Source organism: Artibeus jamaicensis, unplaced genomic scaffold (genome assembly GCF_021234435.1).
Source record: "Artibeus jamaicensis isolate MK-2021 breed Jamaican fruit bat unplaced genomic scaffold, CSHL_Jam_final contig_519, whole genome shotgun sequence".
Classification (NCBI taxonomy): Eukaryota; Metazoa; Chordata; class Mammalia; order Chiroptera; family Phyllostomidae; genus Artibeus; species Artibeus jamaicensis.
In genome coordinates, this window is record NW_026521871.1 from 12,088,250 (window position 1) to 12,115,815 (window position 27,566).

Sequence of the window (27,566 nt, forward strand, 5' to 3'; positions counted from 1 at the left end):
GGAAAACCAAGGCTGAGCAAGCCAGGTACCCTTGCCTGCAATGCCCTACCTCCCAGCTCTGCTGTCCCACAATCCCACTTGTCCTTCAATGTCCACTCCACATAGTCCCTCCTCCATAGAATCTGCGGTTTCCTGTACTCAGAATCACCACTCTCTCCTCTGGGCTCACTCAGAGCACCTTTCTCAAGGCTATATAGAACAACACGACTGATTCACCTCATGTTCTAGTTTTGGAGGTCCCTCATCTTGTTTGCCAGGACACAATACATGGGAAACAAGGACAGAAAAGGAGATTAAATTCTCATTTATGCTGAACACAATTCACACCAGGAACTAGTTCAGTACATTTACTGGTACATTTGTCTCTTTTTTTTTCCCCCTCACTCTTATTTGGTTTTAGATTTTCCCAAAACTACAAAAGTTGTTTGGAAGAAAAAATTTTTTTTAATTTTAAGTTGGGTTACCTACCATTTTCATTACTTACCTGAGTCAGCAAAAAAACACGTTTTGTGCATTTTTCCAATAAAAAGTTCCAATCCTATAATAGCATAGATTATGATTACAAATAATACCAAAAGGGCTATGTGAAGGAGGGGAACCATGGCTTTTATAATGGAGTTCAGGACAACTTGTAAACCTAGGAGAGAGAGAGAGAGAAGTCTGTGAGCCAGGAAGAAACTTCAGTGATGTACATATATGTCCTAACGGTGCCTGTTCTGCATGACACACAGTAATAAAACTCAGAGAAATATTTCAAAGCTTTTAATTAGCATTAAATCTGAATGTGGGAAAAGTTAAGAAGATGAAAGATCATCTAATCCAACTCCTTCACTTGACGGATGAAATAACGAGGCCCAGAGAGGGGACTGTCCAATATCAAAGCCAGTCATTCATTTATGCATTTGTTCATCCACTCAGCAAAATTCCTTGAACATCTATCATGCGACAAGCATAAGGGTAGTGCTTTGGGAAACATGAGGATGTATTACATAAAGTGCATTCCCTCAAAGAGATTGTGTTTAGGAGACATAAGAATTAAGCACAAATTAAAGGTAGCTCACAGATGCTGTATGAGTAACATCAGTTACAATTACAGAGGGATAAAAACATTACTGCTGAGTGGGGAGAGGAGAGAGGACAAGGCAGCAGCCTCCCTCTTGGCAGGTCTAAGGAGAGCGGATTTCCAGAGGTGGGTGAGTGAGAGGCTACACCAGGCAGAGGGGAGAGGGCTCCGAAAGCAAAGAAGTGAACCAGCACATTATGGGCTGAGGGTGGGGAGCCCTGGCTGGTAGGCGCACAGTGGAAGGAAAAGCAGATTGCAGTTAGGTGGCTCCAGGTTTTGAATCTGGGTTACAGGACCAGACTTTGGTCCATGAGCAAAAAAGCAGCCTCTTTCGGAATACGAACAGGGCAGCAGCAGGCAAGAGCAGTAGAGGAGACCGGAAGTCAGCAACAGAGTTTAAGGGAGAAGAATGCACCTATAAGGCAGGGCCATGGGGGCAAATCCCAGTATCTGAACAAATAAAAAGCATGTCTAAAGGAGCCTCTCCCAGAATGAGGGAGGTAGGAGATGGGCAAAGGACGGAGGGGGTGAGAACAACCTTAGACCCAGTGAGTTTGATCATCAGCGTAGCATTAAGAGGGAAGCATCCTACAGCTGAACAACCCCCCACCCCACTTGAGAGATGAGGAAGGAACATGAAAACTGGGAAACTATCCACGGAGTAACACTCAGAGCCACTGTACAGGAAGAGAAAAAGATAATGGAAACAGGGATAGCAGGTGGGGCAACACTCAGGACTGGGATTGGATGGAAGGAGGCAGAAGACCAGGGAACACTGATGGGCAGGAAACCAGAAGTCACACTAGCACCTGACTCCCATGTTTAGTGTCCTGTGTTCTTCCCACCACCCCATGACCACAGCTTCTGCTCGGCATAGTTCACTCTTTTCCTCTATCTCTGTTCTCCTTCCCTTCCCATCTCCCCCACTGTCGCACCCTTATTCAAAGTGCCCTCTTCTAATATCTTCTCACTCCCCCAATACATATTCAACACATGAAAGATATAAGCTGAAATGCTGGAGTTAAGTTAGAAATCCGAATACACCAAGTTGAGAGAAGAATACTTACCAGCAGTGGTAAGGAAGACAGGGGAAAGGTACGGACTGAATGGGGAGGGAAGACCGAGGGAAGGGTTTCACACTCACCAAGAGCCCATCTTTCCAAGTCTCCCATTATGACCAAAATCTTAGGTTCTGCCTTCAGATATTTAAATACCCAAATGGTTTCTTTTGAAAAACAATGATCAATAAGATGACTGTTAAAGTTTTCACCTTCTAGAAAGACCAGATAGGGGAAAACATCTGCTTTAATCTACTTGGACAGGGTTTTCTTTTTCAGACATGGATGGGCCATCCAAAATCTGCATTCAGCAGTTAGCTCTTCTGAAGTCTGTGGCAGTGAGCCATGTTTCACAAACATATTTAAGTTTCTCCTGCATTTTACATTGGCCAAGTTTACAAGGTAATGACGTTTGTATCTTTTTCTTTAATCCTTACCTGTTTATATTTTTTCATTGATTTTAGAGAGACAGAAGAAAGGGTGGGGGGGGGAGAGAGACACTGATGTGAGATTGCCTCCCATTCAAGCCCTGACTGGGGCTTGAACCTGCAACCTACATATATGCCCTGACCAGGAACTGAACACACAAACTTTTGGTGTATGGCATAATGCTCCGACCAACCAAGCCACCCAGCCAGGGCATGAAAATGTACCTTAATGTGAATTGCATACTTTCATGACATTAGGCGCCTTTGTATATTGTCCATTTGTGCTCATACAGATCTCACAGGGCTCTGATACGTGGGCAGAGGGATGAAGTAGAAAGAACCCTGGGCCAGGAACTAGGAGGCTGTGGGTTTGGCCCTCATTGGCCACCCACTAGCCTTGGGAACCTGCACAGGTCAATACCCCTTGACAGGCCTCAGCTCCCTAATCTAAACAGTGATGCTGTTGGATGGGGTGTTCTGTGGGGTTCTTTTCCACTTTAATGGTCTAGGATTCCAGTAAATGCTTATTAGTTAACTGAGTGTGGGTGGTAAAACTCTGCAAATGTCTGAACTATCATACCATCTTTTGAAACATGCATTTTTTTACCTTCCACTTCAATGAATATATATTCACATGCACACAAAACATCCTGTCTTATAGGACAGCCTCAACTCTCTTTAGAAATGACTAGACAATTCCCAGATAAGTGTAGTAACCAGTCAAACTTTCCCAGGCATTTTTAACAGTTTCAGGTACTTGAGAAGAAATCACTGGGCCACAGTCACCAACCCCCATGGAAAACAGCATGACCCAGAGCCCCAAACCCCTCTCCCCAAAGCCCATTTGTGTCTGATGAGAGACTTGGGTGTTCCCTCCCAGGGCAGTTAAAATACGAGCTAAAAAGTCCTCACACAAGACTCATATCCCTGTTTCTCCTCACTGACCCATGGGAGAACGTGATGCAGACCTCGGTCAAGTTGCAAAGTGATATTTTGGGTGGGAGAAGAAAGAAATACAGTTTAAAACTGGTTCTCGAGACGATCCAGGTGCTCAGGACCAGTCATTTAGTGACAACCTCGTAAGACAAGGGAGCCAAAGCAGCTCCGTGTGAGGTCTGAGTTTTCGGCGGCCAGACGCACACTCCTGAGGCCTCGGCACCCAGGCGTCTGTCTGCTCACAGCACAGCAGAGACTGGCTGTCCTGTCATCTGCTCTTTTGGGAGGGGGGGAGGAGGGTTGTCGTGGTTACTTTGAAATTAGATTAAGCTGTAACAACTAAATCTGAAAGAATATGTTTGCTCACTGGACTTCTCGTGTAACCACCTTACACGTAACAGAGCCAGTCATTTCCAAGGTATTTCTATTTTCCTCAATTGCTTCCAGACAGTTTGTGGTTTTGACTTGCACTGATCTTTTTCAGTGAAAATAAATGAACCATCTGGAAAAACAAGTACACATAAAACACCACTTCCTACATTTAAAAATGTTAAATTTGGAAATCTCTTTTTCTTCCAGAGAATTTCTGGTGCCTTCTGAGCACCAACAGGTTTAATAAAAATTCACAAAGAATTTCTGGAGGAGCAAAACCATGATCTGTGCTCTTCTGACGGCTTTCCGAGCTGTGCAAGACAAGTCCGCTGCAGGCCCACATCCTTCGTCCAGCTGGAAGCAAGCAGGCAGCCACCTCACAGCAGCCCCTGGAAAGGTGCTAGGACATCTGCCCTCTGAAGTGTCCAAAGAGGGTGTCCTATCAAAGACAGAGCCCAGTGAAGCACCCCATGCTGATCAAGAAAGCATCAGTTTGCATCTCCTGGCCAGGGCACAGACAGGACATCTGCTCCCACTCAGGTGGCACTTGCCCTGGCCCGGAGGTCTGCAGCCAGAAGACACTAGGACCTGGCACAGACAGGTGTCATGGCCAGGTGGATGATGATAACATCTCTCACCCCTGAGGGTCTCCTCTGTGCTCCGGACCTTGTGCTGGGGCTCCCCCTGCGGTATCTCCTTCGGTCTTCAAACCACCTTCAGGCAGGTACTACTGTGCCCTACGTCTAGGGGAGGACACGAAAGCATTCACGTCTTCCCTCAGAGAGTGACAGCACGGTTTCTAAGAGTGGAGAGCTGAGTTTTCCGGAGTCCAGCCCCCCGTTGCTCTCACTTTGAAAAAAGGCAGTGACTTTTCACTCCAACACCTTCATCTACATAAGCCACTACTTTCAGAGGGCAGGCCTGGGAGTGGGAGGAGGAGATGGCCCGTGTGCTGTCACAGAAGAAAAACCCGATCAGAATCAGGACTGCTCAAGGCCTCATGCCACCACTCCAGCTCTCTGCAAGAGAAGACTGTCTCTCTTACGAAATCAGGAAGGCTCATCACTGCCAGTCCCTCTCAGGGCTCTCAGATCAGAGTGACAACATAAGCCAAAGTGGACTGCAAACCGCAAAGGCCTCCCAGGTCGTCCGCAGAGCCCCGGGCTGGTACACAGCAACTCACCTTGTAGCACCCGTTTCGTAATCCTGAGACCCACCCAGAAGGAAAAAACCAACAAAATCCTGGCTTTAGGAAACAAAACGTGCTTACTGGGCACTCCCGATACTAGTCGAAGTGGTCGCAACACTCGAAAGGCGCGGAGGGCTTTGACGTCAAAGCCTCCCGATTTGCCACCAGAGTGGTTACCGCCTTCTGTTTCTTTGGTTAATTGTTCCAAAATTACACTAAACAATCTGAAAGAAGAAGAAGAGGAAGAAATGTTAGAGTCTGTCTCCCAGGGAAGCAAAACAGGATGATAATAGTAGTTATTTTTGAACAAACGCTAATTCTGTGTGGCCGCTGCTTAAACAAAGAGAAAGCAAGGTCAAGGCAGGAGCCAAGCTGTGAATCCTGAGAGCCACCCCCATGTCTAACGAGATGCGGGTCAGGGATTGCACTCCTGTTTCCCTGCCAATGGAATGTCCTCAAGCCAGTCAGTCCCCATGGGCAAGGGGGCTCACTGGGGGTCCAGGACAACAAATGGAAGTGCACCAACAGAAACAATGACAACAGTACTCACGACTACTACCATTTATAAGCACTCACCATGTGCTAGGCACTTTACATACATTATCCTCATAGAGTATTATGCAGTAGGAATTATTACTAACACCATTTTACACGAGAGGAAACAAACTTCACAAGAACAAGTAACACACCCAAGTTCACCAAGCTAGTGGCAAAACTTAACTTATGAATCCAGGTATGTTGGTCGTACCAGGATGCAGGCTCCACAGCAGCAGGGAATTTTAATCTGTTTCTTTATTTGTTTGTTTAGTCTTTTCAAGCTTAGTGCTTAGAACAGTTCCTGATATGTTAGAGATGCTCACAAACATTTGATGAATAAATCAGTGCATGAATATTGCCTTCAAAGTCCCAAATCTTAATTGCTATATTATATACCGGCTCCACCCTCATAGGGATGTTTGCACAGTGATGTAAATCACAGATGTTAAGAAGCTATACAAAGGCCAAAGGCAGTAACCTAAGATATTAATATAGTTTTTCTCTTTTGAAATGTGAATAACATTGTATCTGGCAGGCACGACAAATTTTTTCCTACTCTCAGAAGGTTTTGTGGATAAAGCTATTTTCAGGCAATCTGCTTATTTGACAGTCACTTTTGCTCTTTCAAATAAACATTTATTCTTTGGAATTGTTGCTTGTTTTTCAGAATAAATATAAATTTGCCAGTTTCAAATAGAATCAACTCTGGCCAATCAGATTGTGGGAGTGACTGGCCCAGGAACAAAGGAAAGGTTTCTGAAGTTTAATTAGCAGCCAAAGCAGAAACTCTGCCCCCACTGGCACGCCTCTGGACGGCCAAGACACTAAGCCCATAAAATACAGGGTGGTCTGATTTACAGTCCCGATCTGGCAGAGCCCTGTCTTTCTGGGGCATTAAAAGACCAGTCATTTGTTTTAATAACACTACAGCAATTAGCAATGAACCCAGTGGGGGGAGGGAGGAGGAGATAAGTCAGGTCTCTACCTTTTCAAAGCTTCAGATGACAGGTTTCTCTCATTAGCATAGTTTCTTTAAACTACTATAAACTCCTGCAGCAAGGCTAAAGTAAAAGGTCTCCCTCCAAAATCAGTTCACAGGTTCTCAAAAACAAAGAAAGGGGAAGAAAGAAAACCTCAAACTTTTCTAAAATGTGGCAGCCACGGGAATTTTCATCCCAAAGGGTTAGGAAAGCAATTTATGCAGGTGGTAACTTAAGACAGCTTTCAAGTACCAGTGGTTGGCAATATATACTTCATGGTCCTTCATCCCCTATTCTTAAGCAACGTCCTTGAAAACAGGTGAATGATGTCTCTCTCCCATCACAGAGGAGCCTGAGTTGGACAGGGAAGCTGGCTGCCATTTCCAGACAGCCAGGAGTGGGAAGGGTCAGGGCTGGCTTCCCTACCTCAGAGCCAGGAGGCATTAAAGCAAGGCCCTCACTTCCCCGGTTTCAGTTTCCTCTGTAAAACGAGAAAACTGGATTAAATGACCCAGAGTTCCACCCCCTTCCCATTCCAATATTCGGTAATTCCACTCCCTTCACCACCACCTCCAACCAAAAAAATATACCGTCTGCCTAAAGAGATAAGAACATGAGGAGAAAATATTTTATCCTAGATTCGTATTAAAAGTTTACCCCAAGACAGCAGAAGAAAGACAAGGAGCTACCCAACCTGGCTCAAGCCAGAAGCCCCAGAGTGAGTACTGCACATTCTTATTCACGAAGCTTATGTAAGAAGTCTGAATGCTAGAAATATCTGCGTATTGAAAAATTAAAGGTAGGGAATAAAAGTTGGCTCTGATCAAACTTTCCTAGACAGGAAATAATATCAGCCCTGGTAGACCCACCAAATCCTCCTGTGCTCGCAATAGTAACAGCTAACATTTTAGACATATCAGTTACTTTCTTAATGTCTCTGTTATTAGGAATCTTGACAAAAGCAGGTGGTGACTGACTTGGAACGGAAAATCCATTGGATTGAGATACAGTCTGTAGCTGGAAACTTTAGGGTGTAAGACTCTGATTCAAATGAAGACATCATTTTTCACTCTTTTAAAAGTTTCTTCCATTCTTCGACTACAATTTAGTGCATATTTTGGAAGAATGATACTTCAAAGTTTTTCATATTTAATGAGAAAAAATAATAAATCCAGTTCCACTTTAGTTTCTTCAATTTTTTTACTTTTTCAAAAACAATGTGATTCCTGATTTATAATAAAATACACCCAATTGAAGCATACGATGATGTTTTGACAAACGTATAAGCCCCAGTCATGAACACCAGGCAGGATACCCAGCATGCCCTGGTGCAGGCTCCCTTCCTCGAAGCACCGCCTCAGGCAGCTACTGACTGGCTGATTATCACATGGGGCTTTTCCCCACCTTTCTTGACTCTTACATAAACAGAATCATACAGCTTGTTCTCTTTTTTTGTTTATCTTCTTTTGTTTATCTTCACCATGCTTTTGAAAGTCATCCAAGTTGTTACATTTGTCAGCGGTTCATTTATTTTTATTGTTGAGTGATATTCCACTGTATGAATAAACCGCAATGAGTTATCCATTCACCTGTTGAGAGATAGTTGGGTTGTTTCCACCTTTCCTCTATTGTGAAATAAAGTCTCTTTGGGAACATTCATTTTCCCCTGGCTGGGGTAAGGACCTTCTACTAGTAATACTGGTAACATGATCATATGGTTAGTGTAAGATTAATTAATATTGTAAGAAATTGGCAACCTTTCCAAAATGACTGTACCATTTTCCATTTCTACAAGCAGTGGATGAGAGTTCCAGTTGCTCCATATCTTGCTTAACATTTGGTATTGTCAATCATTTTACATTTAGTAATACTAGTGGCTATGTAATTGCTGTCTTTGTGGCTTTAATTTGCATTTTTCTAATTACTATTGGTGAACATTTTTCAGTTTCTTGGTGACCATTTACAGGCCTTCCTGTGTGAAGATCTGTTCAAAACTTTTGCCCATACATGTACTGGATTGTCTTCTTACTACAGAGTTGTAAGAGTTCTTCACATATTCTTAATACAAATCCTTAATCACATATACATACTGTGAATTTTTTTCCTAATTGGTGCATTACTTGTTCATAAATTACTTTTAAATAAAAGTTTTAAATTTTGATAAAGTCCAAAATTTCAATTACTTTTTCGTATGGCTAGCACTTTTTGTACCCTAAGAAATCTCTGCCTATCCCAATGTCACAATAAATATTTTCTACTATAAATTTTATAGTTTTAGCTTTTACATATATATCTAAGATCTAGTAAGGCAGTTACTGTATATAGTATGAGGTAAGAATAGAGAGTCTTCTTTTTTTTACATGGGTAAATAGATGCTCTGGCACCATTTAGTAGAAGACAGTTTCCTTAACCCATTGAATTATCAAGGAACCTTTGTCTCAAATTAACTGTATGGGTCTATTGCTGGACTCCAGGTTCTGTTCCATCGATCTATATGTCTACTCCTTATGCCAATATCACATTGTCTTGACTTTTTACTGTAGTTTTATCATAAGTATACTAAGCCTTAAAACCAGATTCTAGCCTTGTTCTTAAATATTTCTTTGGCTCATCTAGAGCCTCTCTAATTTCCATGTAAATTTTCAAGTAAATCTGTCAGTCTCTACAACAATTTTGCTGGGACTTAGATTAGGATCCAATCTATAGTTTAATTTGAGAAGAACTGAGATCCTAACAATATTGAGTCTTGTCATCCATGACAATGTATATCATTTCACTTATTTAGGTCTTCTTTACTTTTTCTCACAAAGGTTTAGTCATTTTTAGTGCACTATTTCTAAATATTTAATGCTTTTTAATGCTATAGTTGTCTTTAAATTTTCATTTTCCAGTGGTACATGACTATTTACAGAAAAATTCACAGGCTTTTTCATACTGACCTTTTACCCAGAAATATTGCTAAGTTCATTCAGAAAACACAACTTTGTTTGACTTCCATTTTTTTTAATTCGCTGAGATCTGTCTTATGGCTCTGAATATGTCTATGTTAATACTACAGGTACATGTGAAAAGAACGCATATTCTGCTCTTGTTGGAATGTTCTACAAATGTCAATTGAATCAAGTTAGTTGATGGTACTCTCCAAATCCCCCTGTATCCTTAATAATTTTCTGTCTACATATTCTATCAACACTCAAGAGTATTAAAATATACAACTACAGCCCTGGCCAGTGTGGCTCAGTGGATCGAGTGCCGGCCTGCAAACCAAAAGGTTGCTGGTTTGATTACCAGTTGGGGCACATGCCTGGGTTGCAGGCTGGGCCCCTAGTGGGGGGGCATATGAGAGGCAACCACACACTGATGTTTCTCTCTTGCTCTTCCTCCCTTCCCCTCTCTCTCTAAAAATAAGTAAATAAAATGTACAACTACAATTGTAGATTTGTCTATTCCTCCTTTTGGATTTGTCAGTTTTGGCTTTTTGTATTTTGAAGCTCTGTTATTAGGCATATATATTTTTAGGATTATTACATCTTCCTTATGAAATGACTCATTTATTATTATGAGATGTATCTCTTTATCCTTGACAACATTCTTCGTTCTGAAGTCTACATTGTTGGATATTAATATAACCACTCAAGCTCTCTTTTGATTAGTTTTTGCATGGTATGTATTTTTCTGTATTTTTACTTTCAAATTGTTTGTGTCTTTATATTTAAAGCAGTTTTTATATATACTATAGAGGAGGGACTTTTACATATAAAATTTAATAAACTCTAGATTCTGATAAGAGTCCATAAAGCTAAGTTTAAAATCTATCATCTTACTATTTCTTTTCTATTGCTCTGTCCATTGTTCCTTTTTCTTTCTCTACGTTTTTTTGAATTGAGTTTTTGAAAAAGAAACCATTTAATCTCCTCCAATGTAGGCTTGTTAACTATACCTCTTTACTTTTCTAGTGGCTCCTCTAGAGCAAATGTCAGAAACACACACGAACACACACACACACACACACACACACACACACAACCTCTCTGAAGTGTCAGAGAGTAATCATTGTAGGATTTGCAGGCCAAAGACTGTCACAACTACTCAGTTCTGCCATCCTACCACCAAACAGCCACAGACATGAGTAAGTGTGACTGTCTTTTAATAAAATTTTAGTGGCTAAAACAAAGAGCAAAATAGTTTGTCAGTGTGGAGGGCAGGGAAGGCAGTAAACCAGATTTGGTCTTTGGGCTGAAGTTTGCCAGCCCATGCTCCAGGAGTTAGAATATATATCTTTCACTTCTCACAACCTACCTTCAAATAATATTTTGTCACTCCGACTACCTATACAAGCACCCTGCAGTAGTACATGGCTCTTTTTCCTTGTTCCTGTCCTTTGTATTATTGTTGTCATGTATTTTACTTTTATAGAAACCATAAACCCTACATTATTTCATTAATTTTTAAAGAAATTTTAAAATGACAAAAGTGTTTTAACATTTACCCATGTATTTACCCTTCCTGCCCTTCTTCATTCCTTTTGTGTCGATCCACACTTCTACCTGGCATCATTTCCCTTCAGTGTGAAGACATTCCTTCAACATTTGCTGAGATGCAAATCTATTGGTAATGAATTCTCAGCTTTGGTTTGTTTGAAAAAGTTCTTTTTTATTTCAATTTTGAAAGACTTCTTTACTGAATAAGAATTCTTGGTTCCCTAGTACTTTAAAGATGCCTCTCCAGTGTCTTCTCACATAGTTGCTGACAAGAAGTTCATATCATTTTTCCTCGACTACTTTTAAGATCTTCTCTTCCTCCTTGGTTTTAAGCAATTTGGTTATGATTATAATGCGCCTTGATGTAGCTTTCTTCATGCTTATTTTGCTTGGGCTTTATTGAGTTTCTTGGATTTTTAAGTTTATATTTCTCATCACATTTAGAAAATTTGGAGTCGTTTCTTCAAGTATATTTTGCTTTCTCCCCTCTATCTCCTCTCCTCTGGAATCCCAAATATAAGTATATAAGAGCACTTTATATTGCACTGCAGGTCACCCTGGTGATTTTCACTGTTTAATCCAGCATTACTCTTTGTGTTACTGCAATGTCTTCAAGGTCCTTGGTTTTTTTTTTCTTCTATTGTGTCTAATCTGCTGTTAAGCCAATCCAGAGAATTTGCATTTCAAATATCTGTCAGCTCTTGAAATCCCATTTGTTCTTTTTATATTGTCCCATTTTTCATCACTGTAGTCATGCATTCCTTTAAATCCAAAAACATATTTATAATAGCTATTTTTAAAGTTCTGTAAAGTAATTCTCTACTAATTCTATCGCCTCTATCACATCTAGGTCTGTTTCTATTGATGGCACTTCCTCCTGGTTGTGGATCACACTTCTTCACACACACAGTGATATCTCACTGGATGCTGGACACGTTGTTAAATGTCTGGGCTTTGTTGTCTTCCTTCAAAGAGTGTGGAGTTTTCTTTTGTCAGAAAGTTAAGTTACTTGCATACCAATTTGCTCCTTCTCAGGCTCCTTTCTAAACATTATTAGTAAGGATTTCGGGTAGTTCTTATGCTAGAGCAGAGGTTGGCAAATTTATTTAATAAAGGGCCAAATAGTAAATATGGGATGGGGCAAAAGTCAGCTTACAATTGTTTATATGAAAAATAATACAACAATTAATAATAATACAAAAATAAATTCTGTTCCACATACTCAGAACTGTAAACCAATTTTTATTCCATCTGTATTTTATGGTGTGTGGGCCTAAACTACTCAACTCAACTCTGTAAACAAATATGTGATTGTGGTACAATAAAACTTTATTTACAAAAATCAGTGACAGGTTAGATTTGACCTATTGGCCATAGTTTTCCAACCCCTGCCCTGGAACTAGTGTATCCCCAATACTAATGCCCCTCTGGAATCTCTGCTGATACTCCGGGGTGTTCAATGACATCTGTCCACTCCAGCTGGTGTTCCCAAATAGTGTTCTTTTCCTAGCCTCTTGGAATCTCATCTCATGTAACTCTAGTGTATTCTGCAGCCAAAACTCAAGAGGACCCCAAGGTATATTTACAGAGCTCCTTCTCTGAATAGCTCCTTCCACTTCCATACTATGTCTCTCAAATTTAAGCCACCTCAGCCTCCCCAAACTCTTGTTTCTGTCTCAACCTAATGAGACCATCATACTCTGTGTGGTTCCCTCTCCATGCTCCACTACAGTATGAAAAATGTCCTACTGTAAAAAGCCAAGGTAGAGTGTAGGACAGGAACAAAAGAAATGAAGCTAAGTATTTCCATCCGCTAGCTGAACAGGAAGTCTAGGGTCAGGAGAGGCACAGCAAAATCATTCCAGAGTCAAAAGACCTGCAGTAACAGGATGGCTCCTGCTAGCCATCCCCATTCAACTTCACCAAATACAGGAAGGTATGGTACATACATATGATCTGTTCATTTTAGTTACACTACTTTTGCTGTGATACCTTAGATGCCAATGTACTATGGTGGTTTGGGAAAGGCTAAATTTTTTCCTCATAAGTCAAATTATCCCACTGGGCCACGATTTTGGGTCCCATTTTAACCTCCTAGTTGAAATGACAGGCTCAAAATTTACCCCTCCCCCAATATCCAGCTAGAGTAGTCGCCCATAAAAAGACAAAGGATTCACAATAAAAGAATAATCCAGAAGAAAAATTACCTTGCTCAACTATAACAGGTAGTTGAACAAAGTCATGGAGATGAAACCAGACCAGCCATTTAACAACCTCTCTCTATAGGACCAAATGTAATTTTAGAAGCAACCCACTTTCTAGCTAGGTAACTAAACTCAGCAATGGGATTATTGTATTTTCCTATGTGGGTATCTGGTCCAAAGGCCCAGCATTCTTCTGACACTGATTCGTTTTTCTCTTGCTGGCAACATTTTCAGGTATGGAAGGACCAGAATCACATGGGCTGCTGTTTTTCATTTTAACATAGTGACACTGCTGGTGTCTTCTTCCTGTGACAGGATTTCAGGATACGCCTGTTTCTCTGCATTTTCTGCCTCACTTCATTTCACGCCAGATACCCCATATTTGGTCATTTGTTTCATTATTTACAATGGGACAGTAGCATGCCAAAGGTTTTTCTCACAAGTCAGCAGAAAGAATTCATAGCTTTGCTCAAGGGATGTTAAATATCAGAGTATCTCACTGCTATAAATATTTATTACTTTTTTTACTGTTTGGGGTTTTTTTTTAACTTAACAAGGTGCTAAATATAAGAACTCTATACATTACACTCAAATCACCAACAAGACTGGACTATTTGTGGAAACCAGAAGCCTTGTTAAGATGACCCAGTCACATTAGTAGCTTAGACTCCCTTCTACAACCATCACTGACAGTGGGAGTAAAAGCCGTGAGAGAATTTCAAACCAGTTCTGCCCGGAGATGGAGAGCGGTGTCTCCGGTCTTCAAAGAACCCCTGGCCGATTCTGGCTGCAGCCACTGGCATAGAGGAGTCAACATATTTCATCCAAAGACACTGTTATTCCTCACCTCCCATTTTCCAAACAAACATTTCCCAAAAGTAAAAAGGACTTACCCTACTATTACTATAACAAAATCCAGTAAATTCCATCCATTCCTAACATAAGCATTAGGATGTAGCAATAATCCATACGCTATAATCTTCAAAAATGTCTCAACTGTAAAAATAATCAGGAAGGCATATTCTACTTTTTCCTGTGAAGAGAAACAAAGGGAAGGGAAAAGAAGATTTTATTAAAAATAGGCATTAGAATCAATATCTCTTATCCAAGCATTTTCCTCCAAGCAAAATTTCACTATGAGAAATGGAATAATTAACATTGCACCTGGGGCAGGAAGGCATTTTAATTCCAACACTGAGTTGCTCATAAGCAACTAAGTGTAAGATACTTTTCATTCCGAGCTGCATGATTGCATTTTGCCACCTGCCCTGACGCATGTGCAATGAGCCTGCCTAGGACAAAACAGGCATATTTGTTATTTGCACACATTTGCAAAACGCAGCATGTTTTCCTCCTGAGGTTGCCAAATCAGGCCCCAAGAAGCACAAGGGCGCAACAAAGATTCCAACGGCGGCTTTGAACAGAATGTCCTCTGTAAGAGAGGAGGGTGTTTGTTGTGATCCTCTCTTGCTCCTTGGGCTAATGTCTGACCTCTGAGTCAGGGTCAGCTTTGTCACTGAGCAGCAAGGTGACTCTCCTCTTCTCTGGACCTAAGTTTTCTCATCCGCGCAGTAAACGGGGTGAATTCAGGATGAAAAGCCCACTGCCTGTTTATAGGCATGTCGCCTCGCTCAAATGATACTGCTGAATGCTGATGGGTCACCACACATGTTCCCAGGCCAGGCTCAACCTTTTCCTCTAACAGCCCCAGCACTCATTCCCATGTGATTGCCACAGACATCCAAGACACTGTCCGGAGGCCACATGACTTCTAGAGCCTTTCCAGTTCCAACTCCTGCAACGCCATGAGTGTAGAAAACACATTCACCAGGGACCTTAACTTTGAGAGCTAAAAGGAAGAGCAATTCTGTTGCTTTAACCAGAAACACAAATCTCTGAAAATACCAATCCATGTACTGAAATTACACTCTGATCACCAAATGTAGATTGTCAATACATTTTAGAGACTTAGAGTTCTAAGGGAACAAGATAAGCTGAAAATAGGACACGGATTTTATAATTCCAGTTCCCTTTATATCCTTTCTGCTTTATTTACGAGGCCAGAGAGGAGGAGAAAAGACTTGTGCTGCCATCAATATTCATAGTAGTTATACCCCTACATCGACACAGAGCTATACTTCAGAGCAGAAAAACAAGACAAGGAACAGAGAGTACACCTACCAAATACAACTTGTTTTTCCACTTTGGCTTTTATTTATAAGTAATTTTGCCACAATAATACAAGGGCTATTAGTATAACTGAATTGTTTAGGGTTCTTTCATTCCTCTTTCTTGCCCTCTTCCCTCTCCTTTGTGAAGAATTTGGTTTCTCTTTCCAAAATCCTCAGTGCATTACTTGATGGATGATTATAAGGAATACAACCTTGCTTTAATGTGATTCTTTATTACAGAGGCTCTACCATAAAGCCAGCTAAACAATCACAGCCTGGAGGGCATGACGGACCAATGTGCACAGAAGCCTGTGTCGTCCTGCTCTCAACCCTGCTGTTAAAAAAGCCTCCTATAAAACAAATACACCTGCATATTAAGCAAATGTATCGTAAAAAGAAATCTTGCAAAACAACAATCATAGGAAGAGAAGGTAATTACCTACTTCTCAAAAAGACTGCTTATTTGAGGAGCACATGTTGAGTTAGTCATTTGAAAAGGAAGCCACAGAGAGTCAGACTCCTAACTGGGTGAGGTGGGAATGGGCACAGGGCTGAAGGAGCCAGTGACGGGTCCCAGGGAGCAGATGCAGAATCTGCAGCCAGGATGGAGGAGTGCATGGAGGAAGAGGAGGCAGCGGGAATGAAGGAATGGGGCTGCATGAGCTGGGCATGAAAGGAGGTGTCCCTGGGCAAGGCTGCCCCTCGAAGCCCTACCCCAGGCTAAACAAAAAGAATAAATTCCTGCACCCCAATCACCCTGCATTTGCCAGGCAGTCATATGCTTGTGGCACTCACCAGCTACCAGCAGGGATTCCTCTCCCTGCTAGGTAGGTAGGTGGGCAGGGTGAGGCAAACCTCCTTTTAGGAAACCGCCAATACTGCCCTGGCCAGTGTGGCTCAGTTGGTTGGGTGTTATCCAACAAAGTAAAAGCTGCTGGTTCAATTCCCAGTCAGGGTACATGCCTGGATTGTGGGTTCAATAGATCAATGTTTCTCTCCCTTTCTTTCCCCCTCCCTTCCCCTCTCTCTAAAAGTTAATAGACAGATAAATAAAACTTTTTAAAAAATAGCAATTCATTTATTTTTTCATTTTTATGCTATTATAGTTGTCCTGATTTTACGCCCTTAGCCCCCCTCCACCCAGCAACCTCTACTCCCTCAGGCAATGCCCCCACCAATGTTCACGTCCATGGGTCATGCATGTAAGTTCTTTGACTACTCCATTTCCTACACTGTACTTTACATCCCCATGGCTATTCTGTAACTACCTACTTGTACTTCTTAATCCCTCACCTCTTCACCCATTCCCACATACAACCCCTCCCATCTGGCAATTATAAAAATGCTCTCTGTATCCATGATTCTGTCTCTATTCCTCTTGTTTGCTCAGGTTTTTTTTTTTTTAGATTAAACTGTGGATAAATATGTATTTATTGTCATTTTACTGTTCATAGTTTTGATCTTTTTTTAAATGAGTCCCTTTAACATTTCATATAAGAAAGGTTTGGTGATGATGAACTACTTTAGTTTTTCTTGTCTGGGAAGCTCCTTCTCTACCCTTCCATTCTAAATGACAGCTTTGCTGGGTAGAGCAGTCTTGGGAGTAGGTCTTTGCTTTTCATCACTTTGAATATTTCTTACCAGTCCCTTCTAGCCTGCAAAGTTTCTTTTGAGAAATCAACTGATAGTATTATGGGAACTCCCTTGTAGGTAACTAACTTCTTTTCTCTTGCTGTTTTTGAGATTCTCTCTGTATCTTCAACCTTTGGCATTTTAATTATGATGTGTCTCGGAGTGGGCCTCTTTGCATCCATCTTGTTTTGGACTCTCTGTGCTTCCTAGACTTGCATGTTTATTTCCTTCACCAAATTGGGGGAGTTTTCTTTCATTATTTTTCAAATTGATTTCCAATTTCTTATTCTTTTGCTTCTCTTTCTGGCACCTCAGTGATGTGAATACTGGACCTCTTGAAGTAGGCCCAGAGGCTGCTTACACTATCCTCATTTTTTTAATTCGTTTTTCTTCTTTTTGTTCTGATTGGTTCTTTTTTGCTCCCTTATGTTCCAAATCATTGATTTGATTCTCGGCTTCATCCACTCTACTATTGTTTCCCTCAAAATTGCTCATTTCAATTATTGTGTCCTTCATTTCTGACTGGATCTTTTTTATGCTGCTGAGGTCCTCACTAAGTTCCTTGAGCATCCCTATAAACAATGCATCCAATAAATCACTTATGTCCATCCTTATAAGCTCTGCATCCAATATATCACTTATCTCCATTTTGTTTAGTTCTTTTTCTGGAGTTTTGATCTGTTGTTACATTTGGGCCGTGTTTCTTTGTCTCCTCATTTTTGCAGCCCCCTTGTGTTTGTTTCTGTGTATTAGATAGAGCTGCTATGACTCCCTGTCTTAGTAGCACAGCCTACTGTAGTAGGTGTCCTATAGGGTCCAGTAGCACAGCCTTGCCCCTATCATCCAAGCTGGGTATCCACAGTGTGCCTTCTGTGTAGGCTGAGTATACCCTCCTCTTGTAGTTGAGCCTTGGTTGCTATTGGCAGGTCAATGGGAGGGATTTACCCAGGCCAGTCAGCTGCAAGGATTGGCCATGACCACTGACCACCAACCTCTACCCTCCATGGAGGATCAGCTGTGCAGGGGTGCTTTGATGGGATCTGTAGCTGTCCACTGGGTACAGAGGCTCTTGGGTGCATGCCAAGGTCAGCCCCCACCCTGTGTTCTTCCCGTAGCCACCCAGCCTGAGCTATGGAGCAATTTGAAATGGCTGCTACTTTTGCTGGGATTGAAGATTCCCAGGTGAAGCCAAGCTGAGAATCTAGGCGGGCTGCTGCTAGTGATGGGCCTGAGGCTACTTAGCAAGAGGTACAGGGGCTGGGGGCTTACAGAAGCCAGCTATTGCTTGTTTGATAGGATTTTAGGAAGTTGTGAAGCCTGATCCAAAACCAGCCACTCATATGGAAAAGTCATGGTTAACAGTTTCAGTGGGCCCCTAAATTGGGTGGACTGAAGTCTCAGGGGATCGCCAGGGTGGGGTAGAGAATGTTAGCCAGGTTGATGGAGTCTTATATATGGCACCTGCCTGCCAGCACTGAGGTTGTGTGGGTGGAGGGCTCAGCAATGGGAAATTGGCTGCTGCCTGCCTTTCTGACTGAGAGAAATCTGTTCCCCAGGTCCTGCCTTGATGCCAGACACTTTAGTTTCTCCCTGAATGCCACTGGTGCCCTTCAAGCTGTTAGTTACCCTGGTGCTGGAGCAGAGGAAATGAGTCTGAGTTAAGTCTGTGTGTAAAACGACTTTTAAGAGAAACTGCTTGGGACTCTAAAGTTTTCTTCCACCACATCAATCCCCACTGGTTTTCACAGCCAGAAGTTATGGGGACTTATCTTCCTGGTACTGGAACCCTGGGCTGTGGAGCCTGTTGTGAGGCTGGGACTCCTGACTCCTGGGATACCTCTCTCAGATTCTCATCTACCACACATGGGTGAGAAACCAGCCCATTCCACGTCTCTACCCCTCCTACCAGTTTGGATAGAAGTGATTTTTTTTAAGATTTTATTTATTTATCTTTAGAAAGGAAGGGAAGGAGAGAAGGAGAGAAACATCAATGTGTGGCTGCCGCTGGTGAGTCCCCTGCCGGGAACTGGCCTGCAACCCAGGCATGTGCCCTGACTGGGAATCAAACCGAGATCGTGTGGTTTGCAGGCCCGTGCTCAATCCACTGAGCGAGCTATGCCAGCCAGGGCATAAGTGATTTGTTTTTTAATTCGATAGTTTTCAGACTTCCATTCAACTCACTTTTTGATGGTTCTGAGTGATGGTTATTTTATATTTTAGTTCTAAATTTTTTAAAGAACTTTTTTTCTAAGATTTTATTTATTTATCTTTAGAGGAAAAGGGAAGGAGAGAGGGAGAGAAATATCAATGTGTGGTTGCCTCTTATGCATCCCCTGCTGGGAACTGGCCTGCAATCCAGGCACATGCCCTGACTGGGAATCAAACCACGATCCTTTAATTTGCGGGCCTGCGCCCAATCCACTGAGCTACACCAGCCATGGCTTATATTTTAGTTGTAATTTTGATGTGGTTCTGCAAGAAGGTGGGCCATGTTTACCTATGCCACCAACTTGACCAGAACCTGATTCCTACAAGTTCCTCTTAATCAGAGATCATGCTATATAAATGAAAGTCCCTCATGAGACTTCAAGCCACCAGAGAAATAAAGGCTCCAAATTTAATTCAAAAACCTGACTTGTTTTCTTTAAACACTAAAGTTTCACCAAACAGGAGAGGCTCTAAACCAATAGTCTCTAACCCACTTAACTTTATACACAACCTTGAGAAAAAGAAACTGCAACTACTAGGGAATAGAAATGTCCAGGATCCTCAGCTTGGCTGTACTTGTACTCATCTGATCCTTGTATGTGGTTGTCAGCTCTTCTATTCTCAAGGATCCTTTTCCTAGTGCTGTGGTACAAACATCCAGCCAATCATCCTTGAGCATCTGGGTCCTCCTCAAACAGCCTGATCCCTCAGAAAGCTCCCGACTTGTCAAAAGGTCAACAAAGGCCTGATGAGCCAGCTAAGATGCACCTCTTTGCTCTATGCATCCACCCACATGGCCCCAGTTTTTGGAAAGGCCCTCCTGGCTTACACCCCGAGAGTAGCTGCCCTGTCCCCACCACACACACATCCCTTCTGTGTCTTGCAGTCCTGGGCTCCCATCTCTTATTACCTTTGTAACCTCAGCACCTAGCACCATATTGGACACACCTAAAGTACTCATAGGTGCTAATAACAAGTAGAAAAGGAAAAAAGGGAAGGAATAAAGTAACAAATCTAGACTTAAATGGGGGAGGCTATCAAAACATGAAGTTTTATGATTTTAGCATACGTATCAAAAAGCAAAACGAGTAACAGTAGGTATCTCAGTTATAATAAACCCTTTCTAGAACGAGCCTGGAATAAATGGCCAGACTACTGAGATAGTAGCTGATCTCAACCTCTCACCTGATGCTCCCTTGCAATCCAAACCTGAGCCTCTAGGTAAGGCCCTCGTGCCTCCACCCTTTTGTAGCTTCCTCTTCCAATTCGCTCACCTCTCTCCCAAGAGAGCCTCCACTCCAGGTCACAGGCCAACCTGCTCTTTCCCACACATGCTGATGCTGTCCCTCCTCCGTGCCTTTGCCTACCCCACCTTACGTACACAGTGGGCTACCCTCACATATGGAACCACCCCTCACCAAGTGAACACACAACTCCAGTGCAGGGCTAAAATAAGGCCAGCAGTGTCAAGTGGAACGAATGCCAGGCCTGGAGCTACACATAATATGTTTTCTGCTGGCCCCAACTCACCCACTGTTTCTTTCTAAAATGGTTTCCCCATCCTGCTTTTTCATTGGGCTACATTCTACTTTTCCTTCAAGGCTCAGCTTAAATGACACTTGCTGACCTCACAAAGTTAAGGCCTGCTGTTAAAGGCTGTCAAAACTCATTACACTAATTCACAGCCTTACTTGTCATTTTAAATTCTTAAAAAATTATCTAACATTTGACTGCCCCAATAAAGGATAATTTCTCTAAGATCAGAGACCATTTCTATTTCATGCATCATTGTATACCCAAGGCCTATCTTAGAAATAGATATGTGATATTTATTAATGAATAAATGGGCAAAATGTGAGGTTTCAACCAAACATTACTCAGTGTTTCTTCCTACTAAGAAGTTCCATAATTGTTTTAGTCTGCTCAGGTTGCCATAACTAAATGCCATAGCCCAGGTGGATTAAACAACAGAGATTTATTTCTCACAGTTCTGGAGGCTGGGAAGTCCAAGATCAAAGTGCTGGCTGATATGGTGCCTGTTGAGAATTCTCCCTGGCTTGCAGAGGGCTGACTTCTCACTATGTCCTCATCTGGCCTTTCCCTGGTACACGTACGTACAAAGTAAGAACAAGAGACAGAGACTTCCGGCCACGATAGAGGCATAGGTAGACAAACCGTGCCTCCTCACATAGCCAAAAGAAGGACAACAAGAAATTTAAAAACAAAAAGCAACCAGAACTGCTGGAAAATCGAACTGTATGGAAGTCCAACAACCAAAAAGCTAAAGAAGAAACATCCATCCAGACAGGTGGGAGGGTCGGAGACAGGCAGCCTGGATTCCTGAAAGGACTCGCAGCAAGGTGGCAGCTGGAGGACCTGGGCAGGCAGGGCAGCAGCTGGCAGACTGGGTAAAGTGATGGCTGGCAGACAGGGCGGTCCCACATTCAAGTGCAGATAAACCGGGATGATCAACTGGGTAGCAAGACAGACCACGCAACCCAGGGTTCCAGTGAGGGGAAATAAAGCCTCAAAACTTCTGACTAAAAACACCTGTGAGGGTTGAGACAGCAGGAGAAACTCCCAGCCTAACAGAAAAGTTTACTGGAGAGACCCAGATGGTCCTAGAACATACACAAACCCACCCACCTGTGATTTAGCACCAGAAAGGCCCAATTTGGTTGTGGGTAGCAGGGGAAGTGACGGAAAACTGGCAAAGAGGAGAGCAAAAGGACCACTCCCCTACAGACAGCATCACAACACAGGGATGTGGGTAGACCCCCTCTGGTGAATACCTAAGGCTCCGCACCATACTACATAACAGGTGCGCTGAGACAAAAAAAAAAAAAAAAAAAAAAAAGGCCCAAATGAAGGAATAGATCAAAGCTCCAGAAAAACTACTACTAAACGATGAACAGAGAGCCAACCTATCAGATGCACAGTTCAAAACACTGCTAATCAGGAAGCTCACAGAATTGGTTGAATATGGTCACAAATTAGAGGAAAAATGAAGGCTATGAAAAATGAAATAAAGGAAAATTTCATTTGTGATGTACAGGGTACATCACAAACAGTGATAGGAAGGAAACCGGGAAATCAGATCAACAGTTTGGAACAGAAGGAAGAAATAAACATTCAACCAGAGCAGAATGAAGAAATAAAAACTCAAAAATATGATAGACTTAGGAACCTCCAGGACAACTTGAAATGTACCAACATCTGAATCACAGGGGTGCCAAAGGAGAAGAGAAAGAACAAGAAATTGAAAACTTACTTGAAAACATAATGAAGAAGAACTTCCCCAATCAGGCAAAGGACATAGACTTTCAGGAAGTCCAGAAAGCTCAGAGTCCCAAACAAGTTGGACTCAAGGAAGCACACACCAACACACATCATAATCCCATTAGCCAAGATTAAAGAGGAGAGAATCTTAAAAGCAGCAAGAGAAAAGAAGACAGTTACCTACAAAGGAATGTCTATAAGACTGTCAGCTGATTTCTCAAAAGAAACTTACAGGCAAGAAGGAGCTGGAAAGAGGCAATGTGAAGTCATAAAAAGCAAGGACCTACATCCAAGATTGCTCTATCCAGCAAAGCTTTCATTTAGAATGGAAGGGCAGATAAAGTGCTTCCCAGATAAGGTCAAGGTAAAGGAGTTCATCACCACCAAGCCCTTATTATATGAAATGTTAAAGGGACTTATCTAAGGAAAAAGAAGATTAAAAAACTCAAACAGTAAAATAACAACAAACACAGCTATTAACAACTGAACCAAAAAAAACCCCTAAGCAAACAATTACAACAGAAGAGAATCATAGAAATGGAGATCACATGGAGGGTTATCAGTGGGGGAGTGGGTGGGGAGAAAGGGGGGAAAGGTACAGAGAATAAGTAGCATAAATGATAGACAGAAAACAGACAGGGGAAGGTTAAGAATAGTATAGGAAATGTAGAAACTGAAGAACTTATATGTACGAACCATGGACTTGAACTAAAGGCGGGGAGACTTTGGGTGGGGGAAGATGTACAAGGTGGAGGGGAATAAAGGAAAATAGGACAACTGTAATAGTATAATCAATAAAATACATTAATAAAAATATTAAAAAGAGACAGAGAGAAACAGAGATCTCTTTCTCTTCTTACAAAGATACTAATCCCATCATGAGGGTTCCTCCCTAATTACCTCTGAAAGACCCCATCTCTAAATGACATCATGTTGGGGGTGAGGCTTCAACACATAAATTTGCAAGGATGCAAACATTCAGTTCATAGCAATAATACAAGGGCTCCATGGCTTTGCCCTATTCTGGGAAATTGTCCCTAAATGTCTGGCAAAAGGCTCTTAGCTACACCATCCTCACGATGGCGGGCAGCTGTGTGCAGTGAGAGTGAGGAGCATGCAGAAAGGCCAATCAGTCAAGGGCAATAAGCAGCCAGAGCAGTGGAACACAGGGAGTGAGGGGCACGTGGGGAGGGACAGGGCAAGGCTCAGTGGACAGCTCAAGGGAGGCCTTGAAGGGCCTCGTGTGCCAGGCTACAGACCTGGGCTACCATCTCGTCTGTAAAATGAGCAGACTGTATTGGATGAGCTCTTCCAGCTGTAAAACTATGATTCACTGTAACCTGATGAGCAAGGTCCAGACATAGGCTTCAGAGGGAGGTTCCATGAGGCCAGAAACCCCAGGACAACAGCCAACCAGGAGCAGCAGCAGTTTTGTCAAGTGGCTGGGTCACCTGAAGTCACTGGCATACTCATACCAGGCTGCTGAGAGCCCTTCCCACCAAGGTGACTGGGGGAGCCACAGAGCTACTGTCACAGGGTTTCGATAAGCAATTCAATCTCCAGTAAAACCCTGGTGGGTGCACCACAGGAGGGTGATGGGCAGGTGGGCTTCGGCTCAGAGCTAAGACATCAGCAGCAGTCATTTTTCTCTCTGCAGGTATTAATAAAGTATGTACTTAGAGGCCCTCCAATGGGTAGTTTAACAGCACAGTTACATGAAGAAAGTAGCTACATCAGTTTGCCTTTGTTTCTCTTCACTTTTGGCTTAAAAGTACACATTTTAGATGACATTTGTGACCTCAGTCCTATTCTCGTCTGTACAGCTGGGTTACCCTGGTCGAGTCATTGACCCCTTCTGCCTTCCATTCAGTGTCTTCATCTATAAAACAAGGAAAATCACCCTGCCCACCTAGGTCACAATGGAAATCAAATTAAGTCAAATGTGGAAAAGAGCTCTGCCGTCTGCCAAACGAGCAAACACCCTGGAACAGGACGAGGCGAGACAGCTCTCCCAGCCCCAGGAAAGGGGGCCCTGAAAGCAGGATCTGGACACTCCCTCTCTGACGAATTTCTCCTAAAACCCCATGACAGTTCAGTGAGCCTGTGACCACCCAGGCGGGGAGTGCCACTGCCCAAGATGCCATCCAGAATGTACTGAAATGACAGATGGAGGAGGCCCGCAGGGTGGCCTGGCTGAGCCCTCTATGGAGACCAGCGTCACCTGTGGGAAGAGGGCAGCATCAGGTCTGGGACAGAGGGGCTGGCAGGGCACGGTCTGGATGCGGCCTGCTCACTCAACCTGCAGAGCAGAGGCAGCTGCTGCTTTGCCGATGAGAGTAAAATAAGCAGCTTGGGTGCAGGGGCTAATTATGGTTCTTGCCCACCCCCAGCAAAACTCCCAGGGTAAAAGCCCCCTAATCTGCCCCCAAGAATTGCTCCTTTCCTACTCTCAGTCCAGAGGCTACAGGCATCAGCATGTGGCCCAGGTTACTAGTTCAAGGACAGGTATGTTACCCAGTGCATGCCACCCAGGCCCACTGGAGCTAATCCTGGAATTTTCACTTCAGAAACCAGACAAGTTCTGTTGCTAGCTGGATTTAGCCCTGAGACACAGAGCCAAAACATGGGGAGAGGGTGGTAAACAGAGGGTGGAGAAACTCAGAGACAGACAAGCATGTGGTCCTGATGCTTTTGTTTGTGCACCAGGATCAAGCTAAACCTGAAGTCAAACTTCTCCCCTTCACCTTAAGCTGTTCAGTTACAAAATCCAATAAATTGAGCCAGTTAGGGTTTGGGTTTTGGTCAATTACAAAAAAGTCCTAGCTGAATACATGGGGCCTATAGGATCACTCTGCTTCTGTGAAAATTGAAGCATCTAAGAGAATCTTCAGCAGTTCCTCATTTCCCAAGAGATTCAACTACTTTGGTGATTCTTTCTGATCCACTAGCTTAGGAATCTCTGTACACAGGACCTATGAGCCCTGAAAGTCATTTTCTCTGGGAATTCATCTAGGCTCAACTTTCTAAATTGCCTCCTTCAATCTCATTCATTCTCTGTTGCTGTCTTCAGTTCCGACTGGTCTCTGGGACACTACACACTCCTGTAAACCTGATGCTTCAGACCTGCTTGCTTCCCACCCCACTCCTCCTGGGACATGTATTCTGAGTTCTCTTAGCTAGAGTCTATGGGGGCAGCCACACCTTCCTCTCTCAGCTTCAATGCTAAGGCACTGTCCACCTTCACCTGACCTTGCTTGGCAGTTCAGATACCCCGCTTTAATTTAATTCAACAACATTCAGTGGGTGTCAGTCCATACTAGGTGCAGTCCTGCATACTGGTGATTCAAAGATGGCTAAGACATTGTCCACATCTTGAAGGAAGGTCATCAGATGCATATATAACAATTCCAAGACACAGCAGACATCAAATCAAAGCTGAAACAAAGTACTGGGGATCACTAGTAGGGAGATGGGGGATGAAGCAACTAATTGTGTCTGGAGCACTTGGGAAAACTTCCTAAAAAAGCAAAGAACTGTAACACATCTTAATTCCCCCATCTGACATGCCCAAGGACCTCTACAGTCTGTCTGTGTTCTACCTACCAACAACCCCACCAAGCACAGCCCCCCAACACCCCTTTCCTTCCCCCTGTCTCCCTCTGCTCCAGCCCATCAGCTCCCACAGTGTCCTGCATGCAATGCCGCACTCACTGGAACCTCTAGTGTCTGTGACTGCTCTCCTCCAGGACTGAAAGCACTACTGTTTATCTACGCCTTGTTCCACCCTTTCAGGAATGACTGGGGATTTTTATTTCCTCCAAGACTATTCTTCCCCTTCTCACAAGCCTGATGCACTATCGGGGAAGACAAATGACTGCCACGTGCCTGCCACCCTGCTCCCCAGGCACCCCTGGGCCGACATCAGTCGCCAGTCATCAGCACTGCACCCTAACACTGCTTTATGAGGTGCCCAGTTGGGCATCATCACTGACTGGAGTGGGCACAGGTGGCAAAACAGTCGGTAGCCCCAGAGCTGAAAGGCACACCACAACTTTGGCATTTCATCATGAAAGTAAGCTACAACAGATACAAGGCCATGACGGAACACAGAGAAGGCAGGGCACTTTCCTGTTTTCAGGAGCTCCTATCCAGTTGGGAAGGTAAACCTATTGGGTGTGTGGTCATGTATCAGCTGTAGATTATCACTGCCTTATGGGCAAGAACCATTGTGCCCACCTCCACAGAATCCTCTCACTGTCCCAACCAGAGAACTGAGTACTCGGCCTCCATAAATTCCAAAATGGCATCATCCACAAAATAGGAAAAACAGCCACGATGCCAAAGCTGCATTTCTAAGTCGCTGGGCCAAGACCTTGTCTCGCTGTCAGGGAGCCCTAGGAGCAGTTCTGACGCTCAGGCCCGAACCCCACTGCCCCTCTCCTGGCTGCAGTTACCGGGTCACACTTTCTTTCTAAACAGTGTCAGGCCTTTCCGTCCTGTTCCACGGCTCAGGTCAAGGCTGATGGCAGTGGGAGTGTGTGCCCAACTGGGGCCGATCCAAACAGCTCACTGCCCCTCCCGCCCCCGTGATCTGTGGGGCCTGGTTCATGGGACAATGGCCAAAACACCCTCCATTTTAGAAAAGAAGCCTTTTCTCCACATTGGTTAGGTTCTGTGACATGAGCCAAATACTCCAACAGGTCTACCTCCTTGGCTGAGAAGAAATGAGCAAACATTTCAAAACGGCAAGAACTGAGTGAGTTTAAAACCAAACATTTCATTTTGACAAGAAAACAGACATCCCTTTTTCCCATTAACAGAGCTAAAGAAAAACCTTTCAGATCTAGACATGGTTAAATTCCCTGACATGGGACGTTTAAATGCAATCTCACTTCATTTCCCTGTAAACATCCTACTTGCACACTTGGACCCAGCACTTGGGCAAAAGAAACACTTCCCAGCAGCTTATCTCAGCCGATTCTCCAAGTGACAGAGAAAGACAGGCAGAGAAGGGGTCACTATTTACAT

General features: G+C 43.1%; 1 protein-coding gene across 11 annotated transcripts in view; it reads right to left on the bottom strand.

The window, feature by feature from the left end:
• CACNA1D (calcium voltage-gated channel subunit alpha1 D) overlaps positions 1-27,566 on the bottom strand; it is a 313,594-nt gene that overhangs the window by 136,289 nt on the left and 149,739 nt on the right. For 10 of the 11 annotated variants that reach the window (XM_053669278.1, XM_053669277.1, XM_053669276.1 and 7 more), the window contains exons 4-6: positions 14,142-14,281; positions 5,128-5,270; positions 485-637 (exon numbers count right to left, since the gene is read on the bottom strand). In XM_053669278.1, coding sequence (XP_053525253.1) covers positions 485-637; positions 5,128-5,270; positions 14,142-14,281 — 436 coding nt within the window. Of the gene's footprint in view, positions 1-484; positions 638-5,127; positions 5,271-14,141; positions 14,282-27,566 lie in introns of those variants that run through there. The other variant, XM_053669282.1, reaches the window with a different exon arrangement.